At 41.4% G+C, this 11,935-nt stretch overlaps 1 protein-coding gene across 6 annotated transcripts in view; it reads right to left on the bottom strand.

The window, feature by feature from the left end:
- Positions 1-313: 313 nt before the first annotated feature.
- Positions 314-11,935, bottom strand: part of ME2 (malic enzyme 2) — a 33,951-nt gene continuing 22,329 nt past the window's right edge. For 4 of the 6 annotated variants that reach the window (XM_030004314.2, XM_030004315.2, XM_030004317.2 and 1 more), the window contains 10 exons: positions 11,523-11,626; positions 11,069-11,178; positions 10,862-10,959; positions 9,696-9,809; positions 9,489-9,603; positions 8,187-8,329; positions 4,721-4,823; positions 4,022-4,092; positions 3,202-3,300; positions 314-2,822 (listed from right to left, as the gene is read on the bottom strand). In XM_030004314.2, coding sequence (XP_029860174.1) covers positions 2,673-2,822; positions 3,202-3,300; positions 4,022-4,092; positions 4,721-4,823; positions 8,187-8,329; positions 9,489-9,603; positions 9,696-9,809; positions 10,862-10,959; positions 11,069-11,178; positions 11,523-11,626 — 1,107 coding nt within the window. In that variant the 3' untranslated portion in view covers positions 314-2,672. The remainder of the gene's footprint in view (positions 2,823-3,201; positions 3,301-4,021; positions 4,093-4,720; positions 4,824-8,186; positions 8,330-9,488; positions 9,604-9,695; positions 9,810-10,861; positions 10,960-11,068; positions 11,179-11,522; positions 11,627-11,935) is intronic. The other 2 variants (XR_003921909.2, XM_030004318.2) reach the window with 2 other exon arrangements.

The following is an 11,935-nucleotide window of genomic DNA, read 5'->3' as shown; positions in this document are numbered from 1 at the left end:
GCTGGCTAGCTCTGAACAATCCCTCTCGGCATCTGCTTAAAAGACAGCAGGGAGCCGGTGCCAGGAAGGGAAAGGACTGCACTTCACGAAACAGGCACCTTGCCTCAGCTTGACAGCAGCCACTGCGAATTTCCTGTGCGGGAGCTCCCTTTGGGAACCAAAATCACTCCTGCCCAAAGCAAGACTCCTGCTGCGCGCAGGTAACGCCATTTTCCCGTGTCAGGTTTTCCTGAGTACTATCAATACCCACTGATTATAGACCATGACTGCACTTCTTGCCTGAAAAAAAAAAAAAAAAAAAAATCAGACCGAATAGATGGATGTAGATCTTTATTTTGTAAGACAGAGTTGTATTTACGGACCGACTGCCCTGCCTCTGTGATCATTCTCAGCCGGGACACAAGATCAGTGCATGGGATATTTTTGTTACTCCTCTGCCTAATTAGTATGTTGGCAGAAGCGAGGAATTGTGCGTTCCCAATATACTTGAATCCAATGATGCAGAACTCCACTGACACACTGCAACAGGCTTCAGCTAGAGTTGAATTTTCAGAAGGTAAAAATAATTTGTACACTAAATAAATAACTCTTCAGTAAGATCACAAATTTAAATACAATAAAAACGAGGCATAGCAAAAATAGATGAAAAAAGCATTCTTTGTAAAAACATCATTATGTGTGTGTTGGTCTTTTTTGTACATATACTTACATATACAAGTTGCAAACCACGTACGTCGCCCAACTTGGCAATGTAGCATTTCAAGCCTCACCAGACAGCGCTTTACCACAGTTTGAATACACAGTCTTTTCCCCACATCACTATTTTCTGTGTTTATATAATCAGTCTTCTTTCCTCACTTAAGTAAAGCCTTCCCAAAGTTTACTGTTCTTTTTACCTAATACATGAACTTAATTTTAAAATCAGAGACTAGGCAGACTGGCAACAGAGACCATGTCTAAGGGGGTACAGAGACTATATTCCCTGTTCTATTTTGGGCCTATTCTGTGGAGACTGCATTTTCCAAAATAAATGAGGATATGAGAGAGGTGCTTGCCATCGGTAAATCCTGAGCAAGCTTTACTTCATCTCTTTGGATTCCGGCTTCAAGTTTGCCAGTATAGCCCTTTTACATCTATTTTTTTTTTTTTTAATCCTTTTTTGCCTTGATACAGCAAACTATGGAACAGCACGTAATATTTATTTCTGTTCCCGACATACCATTGTTCTTGTTACAGAGGCCAGATTTAGAGAAGTCACAGACTGTAACTATCACTGTGTGTCCTTGCTTGCTAATACAAAGTAATGGAGGGCACTCAAACCTGATAGGAACAAAATGAAAAGGAATGCACATTGCGGTATCTCTATCAATGTGCACTACTATTCATTCTAAGGAAAAATTCAACTCGCAATTTTTGTTTTCACACAAAACCCCTGACAAATTAAACCTGTAAATGGAGTGAGGAAGATGAAGTGATCAACTTAGAGCTTCTAAGTATTAGATCTTTCGAGTCCTGTATTCAAACTGAACTGAATATACTGGACTGAGACCACAAGAAACATTCAAGTAAAACTTCTGTAAATGTCTGTGTCAGTAGCTGCCTGTAACACTTTCTGTTTCAGCTTCATCAGCTGCCGGGGGGGGGGGGGGGGGTGTTCAAAGTGGCAAGTGAGTCCATTTAAGAGTTTTTGAGTCAGCGATGTCATGAAAACATCACACACAAGTCTTTTTGTGAGAACAAAGGTATGCAAGGGAGAAAACAATTTAGCTTAGAAGAAACAAAACCTTGAAAAAAAAAATGAAACAAAAAATCCTTTGGTACATCACCTTGGAGTCCACTGCAGAAAATCTCCTTGTAAAATCTCTAAAAGATTTCTGCAAATTACTTCAGATCCTGCCTTTATATGATAGAATTTATTATGCAACAGCACAGCTTTATTTTTAAAAGCTATTAAGTGATTAATATTATTTTCAGGCTTTCCAAGGATAATTTTAACTAGTTCACATTTTTCCTGATAACAGCGATGAAAACACGAAATACAAACGTTGCTGCAGATTCCACTGCAGACTGCGTGCAGACCACACTGCTCCTCAACGCACAAAGAAACAGAGCAGCCAATGCCACAAGAAGTCTGGACAGGGGCATCTTTAAACATCAGACAAAACAGAAAGCCCATTAGACTGTTAAATTTGTCTTAAGCTGTCCTTTTTTTTTTTGACAAATGCTCTCTGGTGATGTCACAGATAATGCAGTGTGACAACACTAGGACAATTAGAAGACTGATTATTAAAAACAGAAATAAATCATCCTGGAAATCAGCAGTGATGAGAGAGCTATAGTTCATCATCAAATGCACGTAGCTAAAACATCAGTAATAGAATTCTTCAGTGTGGTGCTGGCTCTAAGCTAGAAATGCAATGTCATTATTTAAATTAATTTTGGAGAGCTCTCTCATTCCTGTGACAGATGCCATCATCCATACAGTTTATCAGGTACTTGGGAGAGTGGGGAGAAATCTACATCAAGTGAAGAACAGGGTAGAAGGGAAAAAAAAGACAACAAAATGAGCAAAAATAAATTACAGGACTCAAAGATAATGACTTAAATTGGTCTGAAAAAGGGATCCCTGCAGAGTAGAAGATACTGCCTGAGGAGTGTGATCTTCTGATGCATCAGTGAACCTTAGATTCAGGCCAGTCATACACATCTGGCATGAAGGATTCGTACTCGTAGGTCCAAACCTTTGATCGAATGTAACGGTTCTTGTCTGCAGGTTCAGGGTAATGGAAAGCCATGTTGTTTGCGTACAAAAATTCCATAACCTGAAAAGTTAAATCATGACGCGGTTTGTGCCTTTTACTACATTCACTTAACAGCCACGCTTCTACTGCAATATGTTCAGGACTCACAAACTGGATAAAGACAAATGCCAAAGTCTTTTTACAATTCCTGAACACCTTACTAGGGATCTGAAAACTTAATTTCAGAAATCAAAGGAGCATAATTTTGGCCCATCATCACCGCCAAACCGAAGCATCCAACAAATTCAACATTTTTCTAAGTGTCTCTTATTAAAGGCACGAAGAACTGGGTATTTTGTGCCCAAGCACCTAGTGTTTAAGGGTCATACCGTGCAATTCAGCAGGTTAATGTATACATAGAACACTTTCAGTACAGTGCACTTTTATGCTTCATACTCACCTTGACAGCAATATAAATAGAAACTTCCCTGATATTAGACAGTGGAGGATAAAGTCTTCCTTGTGCAAGTTCTTCATCGGTCAACTGTTCTGCCAATGCCTGAGTTTGAAAAACAAACAAGTTCTATTTACTGCATCCCGAATGGGATCAATAACATGCCACCTGAGAGAAACATATTGCAGTGTTCTTACTACTAGAGTGCTCCCAAAGCACTAGAATAGGGCAGTCAACATCTCAAAATTCTCAACGATCAACTCTTCAATCTGTGCCCATATCAGCAAATTCTGCTTGTAAGCGTTTAGCAAAATAAGATCCTATTTTTTTGGAGGCTGAACTACCCATAACCATGGAAGTTATAAGACCACATCATGCCTGCAGGACTGCCCAAGTGTTTGGCCGGTTGATTCACCGGCTACTCCAATGTGGTACGTGCTCCTGCTCCAGAGTGGAAAGGCAGGAGAGGACGGGAGCCTGGGGCCCACGTGCATCCCTGAGCCCATCGCCAGCTGAGGAACCCAGAGCAGGGAAGGAGGAGGAGGCAGGCCTGCTGCCAGACCAACGAGGCTGGGAGGCGATTTACACATGGACAGATTTCCTATTTGGGTGTTCAGTTTCTGGATGAAAAAATTAAATTTGCAATGGAAGCTGATACTTTTCACAATTTTGTGTGATCAAAATCCATTTTTTTTCCATTGGGGAGGGATAAAACCAACAGAAATCAAACAGGAAACCACAAAGTTTGAGCAAGATTTGAGAAATTGCCCACCATGTCATCCACCATCATGTCAGAAGCCACAGCCTACTCTGCTTCCACACTTACCTTAGCAGCCTCTAGGAAAACCTTATCACTAATATGTCGAACACTGCTGAGGATCACAGCGAGAGCCACGCCTACAATAAAATTATTGCCAATTAGGGCCACATCGTTTTATAATATGCAGCCTGCTGCCGAGAAGCTGCGAGTCATCTAGAATGTTATTTTTAAAAATCTTCCCATAGCTTTCTACGCACATTCACAAAACTATTACCATGTGTGCTAGTCATCTACTGTAATAGGTGGCTTTTGACAAAGGGTTGGAGCTTAGGAGCTCAGGGAGGAAAGGGAGAGAAGGGGGAAGGCAGAGAAATATCCCTAGTGTTTCTTTTGTACCCTCACTTGTGCAGACGTAACTTCAAGAGGAACATACTGATAATTATTTTCTCCTTCCTCCCAAAACAAGGAGAAGAACCCATAACGCAGCAGCTTTCAATGCCTTTAATAACACCCTTTTGTTTTCTTAGAAATATACAGTTGGGGGATCTCACTGTGTGCATGTCGCATATGTAGCTGCACATGCCTAACATCCACCCCTAACTGATTTTTCTTTCATTCATTCTTCTGATTTTGTTCTCAGCTTTAAATGCTGGTAACACCTCTTCATGCTGCTTCACTAACTGTGCCTAGTGTAGCAAGAGGCACCAAGAAGAGGTGCCAATAGCCTAGTCTTAAAGATTAAAAGAAGACAATTTTATTTATTACCTGGAAAAATATAAGCATTGTTTCCTTGGCCTGGTTTGAAGGTTCTTCCATCTTTCAGAGTCACCAGCTCAAAGGGACTGCCACTGGCAAACAAGCAACGGCCCTGTTAAACAGAGGAGTAATCACAGTCAGGCAGCTTCTGAAAAGCCAACAGTATGGAGCAAAGCAGTCATTATGAAATACAGGGACACCAGAGTCCTACAGCTCCCAGTCAGCTCTAGGACTGAGTCAGGAAGGTACTTGCTGACTCAATTTCTACAATCCCAGAATGACAACAACCAAACCCACCCTTTTCCAGCAGGGCCTGGAACAGATACAAGAATCAGTAAGCATCTGCATGTTTCTGCAGCTGCAGAACATGCAATGCTTCTGCAGCAAACATCTGGAAAGCCAAAGAGGCAAGCATACACATTGAATCGTGCAGCTTTCTAAGGAATGGGAGCAATCTATTTGTTTTATCATTCATTGTTCTTTAAGACAGCAATGACTTAGAGGAACTACTCACACACAGAATAAAGTACTTGTGTGTTAACCATTATTATAACCATTACCATGTATCAGGAACCATGGCCACAAGCCAGGACCCACCACTGTCAGGACTGTACAAAGACAGCTAATAATGGCCACTTCCAAAAGAAGACTGAAATAGAAGTCCAGTGACAAAAGGGCACTTGTTTACTGATGGGCGGGAGGGTGAAGGGAGGAACTGCTGTATCATAGTTTTATTGCTGAGAGCTCCGAGAGGAGTAAATAATGCAGTTTGTTTACCCTTCCTTTGAAAAGGATTTTAATCTGCACGAAATATTAAAACAAATACAGAGTTTGGAGTGTGAAATATACCCTCCAGGTAAATGACCCTTTCCTCAAGCAGTAAAAGCCCTGTAAGCAAAAAACCTTGACTTTCTTTCGAGTAACAGGTTTAAAACATTATTTTAAAATATTTAAGGCTCCCCAGGACCACTACATTTGAGAACAAATTACCAAAGAAGCTAAAGACTCAGGAACTATGTTTGAATGTTAGGGCATACCCACGACAATAGCCTTTTTGTGCACGGAGCAAAACATATGGATGCATTTGAGGACAGGACCAAAAGACAATGAAAATAAAACACAACAAAAGCCCCCACAATACACAGTGGCAGAGGGCACTAATGTGCTTTTACAGGTGCCATCTAGTGGAAAAAGAATAAAGAATAAAAGGTTAGCAATGATACCTTCGTTTCTTTACTGACTTGCTAGTTTAGCCTAAGATTTCACACCAGCCAGGATTAGGCTATTCTGGAGGCCGGGAGACACATGGGGCTAACGGCTCTAACCCCTAATTGTCTGACAAACTTTGTTAGTTAAACAACAAAGTAAGTAAAGTCAGAGAGGATTTTCTAGGTAATTACTGTATCTTGAAGGGAAAAATATTACACATTTTGAAGGGCAAACTACGGGTAAACTGAGTACATTTCAGAAAACTAAAGAGCATTATGAAAACAAACATCAGATATGGATAAAAGTCTAAAGAGCCAGAAACATTACAAAATTTATTAATAAGGACTGGAATAAAATTACACCCATTCATTTACTGACCAGTAATATTTATTTGGACACATGGACAAATAAAAAGACATATGGATCTAATACCGGAAAAAACCAAAAATCCTCTCTCCATTTGGCACAAACTTTTAAAATAGCACTATGCTCATACAGCTACTTCAGTGAAGACACATTACCACACCTGAATGTAACCAGCACTGTCTTGCTTCTGCATCTGATAGCAACAACTACCCTGAGGTCCAACTCCTTGGGACTCAACACACAACCATGGGGAACAAGGGAGCCTCTTCCCTTAAAATATCTATTGCTCTGCTGATATTCTATAAAAAGTGCAAGCAAAAACTAGGCTGATTCTCCCTCTAATAGTGCTTCTGGCCTCCTTCAGCCATCAGAGATGCCAGTAGTTTTTACATTTATTTATGCCAGCTAAAGGCTTGGCGGTATAACTAACTCTCGTTTACTTTCTATCCAAGATATTGGAATTTAATTCTCTATACTGAAACACCGCCCAACTCACTATTCTGGCTAATGCAAGATACCCGAGAGATATTAAACCATCTTCATTTAAAAGCGTTCTCATTTACTATTAAAAGCTAAGGTCTAGATTTTGTTCAGAGGCTGTAATTCCTGCCTAGGGCTCACTCTGGACCTGCAAATCTCTGTAGCAAGAGTTCCCTCCAAGCTGATGGGCCTAGTAACACGGAGGAGAATCTGGGTGCCAACGGGAGACAATGCAGTTCTACCCTTCCCTGTGTGAAGCTAACACCAGTGAGGTTGTAATGCTGGAAACTGAGCCACGCTGACAGTGGAAGGAAGGAGTTATTGTTCTGCATCAAGAAACAAGGAAAGATCTCCACCCACTCATTTTCACATATGAGTCACTTGATTTGGGACTGTATTTAAAAAAAAAAAAAAAAAAAGGGAAAGAAAAAGAAAAGAAAAAGAAGTCTTTTCGAGAACCCCACCCCTGAAGTCTACAGGCAGGCCCTGTGGATAGGGGAGAGATCACAGCAAGCTGGAGTCTACCATGTAAAGGGAAGGCATTACCAGCCAGTTCAAAGTGTTAAAGCTAGCACTGTGTCTGCCTGATGCTCCCTTGCCCCCACCTCCTTTCCCTCAGGCTCTCTTCAAAGATGATTAGTTTTATATAAAAAGTTGTGCAGAAGGATAAAAGACTTGCTTCATTAAAGGCAAAACCAAGGTCTGGATGCGCTGGTGACAGTGTTGTTAAAAAAAACACTCCAAAACCCCAACCTCCAACTCCCTGCAAGCACCCCACAGTGTCATGGCTTTGAGGTAACAGTGCAGAATGAGGTGTGTTTAGTCTTCGTTCACTCATTTCAACGTTTGGTGGTGCCAGCGTTGCGAGAGCGGAACGGGAGGATAGAGGGCCACCACCGACTCCTGCACTGGAAGCACAAGTCTTGATGGGTCACTGTTAGTGATACGAGTTCTGACCTGCAGACACTAGGAAATGACTGAGGGCAAAGCAGAATTCCTGGACTGATGCAGGGACGTTACCTGCTTTAAGGACTTCACTCAGCCGTTACATTTTAAAGGTTGCACCTAGTCTCTATTACGATGTTAACATAAGATGTTTCTTTAAAACCCCAAATAATTAAAAAGTGTGGTGGGAAACAGTTAATTGATCAAAGCTGTGAAACAGTACCTAGTGGTCATTCTTTTTAAAAGTCTAACAAGATTTAGGCTATTTTAAGCTTTGCAGAATGTCATTATTTAAAAATCAAGAATTCTTTTCAAATCACCTCCATTTACTTTTGCCAGAAGACAAGAAAGATCTGTATTATTATGTCAGTAAGTCCAAGTAATAATAAAATAATTTGAGTTCTTGCATTCTCACACTCAGTAAGCAGCAATATCACTAAGTGCCAATAGGTCAACATTTCTAAATGTTACATACCTCTGTTAACGTATATGCTTCCTCTGCTGTGCATTCAGCTTTCGCTGTAGGGTTACTTAGTGCAAATATTATGGGTCGTTCATTGATAGAGGCCATTGCTTTGATCACATCCTGAGAGAAGAGCCGCCCAGCTCCTGCAACTCCTGAAGTAAACGGAAACACATAAAAATAGAATCAATACTTGACGGCCTCAGGGCAGATGACTGTAGATTAAGTTCATGTCGCCCCTGAAGTCTCCCACTCAGAGCAAAGAATCACAGGCTTTTCTAGCAGCAGGAGATGGAAACCAGGCACTGCTCTGTTAGTGGCTGCTTAAAATTCTCATTTTCACAGGAACATCTAATTAATGTGTTCCAAAAGCCTATTTGACATGACTTTTTGTACTGATCTGTGTAAAGAACACTCATCGCTGCCCTCGATAAGCAAGTGGGAACTCCAGGTTCTTCACAGATGATTCATCCTAGCTGGGTGTTAACTGCACATTCCCTCGATACAGGTATTTCTGACCACACCCAAACACATAGGTACCAATACATAAAAATGGTGTACATTTGTATGCTGGCTACAAACTTCAGGGTAGCTACTCAGCCAAAAAACTTTTCTTTTCCAAATAAATCATGTGCAAAGGAAATTGCAGTTGTACCAGGAAATACGTGTAATCCCATCTGACCTCTGCAGACAGCCACAGTTATAAATCAATACCCACACATGTCAGGGACCTAACAGGTATTGGTGATCTGCAGTATGAAACAGCTCCTTCACGCCATGCTGGTGGCAGATTCTGGCCAGAGAAGCTAACTGGGGGAAGGAAGGTCAGGAAAAAAACCCAAACAAAAACGACTCAAGTTAGTGAACTCCTGTAAAGCAGAAAATGCAGTGTTTGTGACCGCTCTCTCCCTTGCTGCTGGTGTAGGGAATGTGTCTGGGAAAATGGTTATATTTTTGTCTTCCTGACTCTTAGTGCCCTTCATTACAGTGTCAGTTCATTGTGGCCATGCAGTCCCTGAGAATGTGCTCAGTTTTCTAAGAAAGGTCCAACACCAGCTGGACAAGGATGAGAGGAAGCAGTTAAAAACGATACAAGATGCAGAAGGAGCACCACAGCTGCAATGAAGGATGCAGTGAGAGCTAACCTGCAGCTCAGTATATTTTCAAGCAGCAAACTGACCTCACATTTTCATCTTATTTACACCAGCAGAAACGCAGATCACTGTCACCAACCTCCTTGGAACCACGTTAGCAAATTAAATGCAGCAAATAACTGAATGATGGAAACACAGAAACAAAAATAACCTTACTTACCAATGATAGCTGAAGGCCGAAGTACATTCACTGCCTCTACAAACGTCTTTGGTATCTGCTCTGGAGCCTGATGCGTAAATGGTTCTTGATTGGAATCTACCTTTTGTTCTCGGCCCTATAGATAAAAAGTTGATTCTTTCTGTGAGAAGGACACGTTGAGCACTGGCCATCTGTATAGTGGTATTTCAAGGCATGGTGCACCCCTACCTGAACCAGTAAACCGTATTTGTCAAACATCCATATTCTCCTATAGGCTTCCTCAGCAGAAACACCGCTTTCCATCATAGCCATAACAATGAGGTTTGCAATTCCCAGGGCGGCCTTGTGGGTAAAAGGACTTTGATTTTTAACAAGTCACAAAAGAGGTCTGTCACCACAAACACCACCCTGTTCAAGATCCCCACAAAAATCATTTAGTAAATAGGCTCTGAAACACAAGCAATGTTTGCCTAGATGGGGGCAGGCTCCTGGGATCACGAGTGTCACATCTTCAAGCAAAAGAGAGAGGCAGCTCTTCTGGGTACTGTGCTCCCCTGCCTGTACCAGTTCAGCAGCCACAATAAAGCAGCCCAACCAGACAGTAAGAACAAGTTAGTGCTGCAGCCCTCCTGCCAAGAAACAACGGCGTAGCGTTTTGTGCCCAACTGCTTTCAGAACCTCTCTCTGCCTCTGCTGCCTGTGATAAAGGCCTTGCAGACAAAGGGCAGAAAGTAGATGCTGGCAGTGCTTCCCTCCACGTCCCTTCTCTTGGCTCACGGCACATGCTGCTAAGTCTGGCAGGAGAAATAAGGTAGAGGGAAGTGCAGAGCAGGGCTCAGTGCTCAGGCAACAACACAACATTGGCCAATTACTGCAATCAGGACCTTCCCCAGCTGGAGAAATTTTCAGCTAATTAAGTTATTTTGTCATCACCATAGAAGCAATTTTGCTGATATACCAAGAAGCATGGTGCTGGTCCTGACACTGCTGCCCCAGTAACTAAGTAGTGTCTGCTGCAAATAGCCACTGATTTAACTTGCTAAGAAAACCACCGTGCACTTCTCTCCAATGCTATAAAAATTAACAAGATGTTCTTACCCTCCTTCTTACTAAATCATAATTTTATGGTAAATTCCCCTTCAACTACAGACAAGTCCCTGATGTTTTTTTCAAGTCCATGTAAGAAAGTGAAAAACTTGCGTCCTTGCAAATGTTAAACACCTTTCAAACGGTCATCTTTAAGCAGGTAGTCCCTTCTGTTAATGTGTTTCAGCTGGCCTTATATAAAAAGTTCTGCAATGGAATTCAGACAATGTGAATCTCCATGAGTCCTACAGAACCAGAAAATACACAGTTAAGTCTCTTGTTGCTCTAGAGCCCTTAAGAGAACTCACCTCTCCTGCTCCAAGGAACAGCACCTTCTGCTCTGCAAGTGGTTTACCAGTGGCCTTCTGTGCGGCCAGCAGTCCTGCCAAGGCCACTGAAGCTGTCCCTGTAAAAGCAGTACAAATCTAAGGTGAGCTGAACAGATCTACATGCCAGACTATGGTTTTAGGCAAAGTTTCTGTATATACATTAAGGAAAATAAACAAAGGGTATACCTTGAATATCGTCATTGAAGGTACAATATTTCTCTCTGTATTTTCTTAAAAACCGAAAAGCATTGTGGTTTCCAAAGTCTTCAAATTGGATAAGTGTGTTCTGGCCATACCTACAGAACATGGCAAATATTCCTATCACTAGACACATAAAGAAATACAATCCTTTTAAAACAAATCCTGCACGTAATCAATTATCTTTGGAAAGAAGATGTCCTCAGGCCTTTCACTGCTTAAAATAGTTCCATCTCCGTTCTGTGCATATTTAACAGGTAAGTACAAGCAGCATGTTCCAGGTCACAGAGAAAATCACTACAGAACCAGAAATACAGCTGTGTTTCTTGACTTCTAGTCCTATCCTTATTCCTTAAGTGACTGTTGCAAGGACAGTGTGTTACAGTGGGTTTTTTGCCAGCAGTTTTGGCCATACTTCTGTGCAGCATATTCAGTGTCATACCTGTCTGTAATGGCTTCCATGAATTCATCAATTAGGTCATCATAGACCTGTGAGCGATCCCTTTTTTGGTATAGGCCCATATAAAATGGATCTTTTAAGAGTGTCTGAAAAAGAATAAATCAAAGACAGCAGCAGGATGAATCACTTCCTCAATATACACTTTCCAGAGTTCACAGTAACACATTTCACACCAAAGATAACCGCATTTATATAGCCACTGTAACTGCCTCCAGTCTATATCTATGTTCAGTAATTTCAGCTGGCACTTGAGACTGGTGATGGCTGCTTTTAAAATGGAACAAATCAATACTGTGAACAATAAACCGCTTTAATAAATCTGATTCACATTTCCAGCTTCTTAAAAGTCAGGTCAACCTGACTGTCTATTTTACAGTGTTCCAGCATTCAAATTA

Source organism: Aquila chrysaetos, chromosome Z, assembly GCF_900496995.4.
Source record: "Aquila chrysaetos chrysaetos chromosome Z, bAquChr1.4, whole genome shotgun sequence".
NCBI lineage: Eukaryota > Metazoa > Chordata > Aves > Accipitriformes > Accipitridae > Aquila > Aquila chrysaetos.
This window is presented reverse-complemented; position numbering and strand designations above follow the sequence as displayed.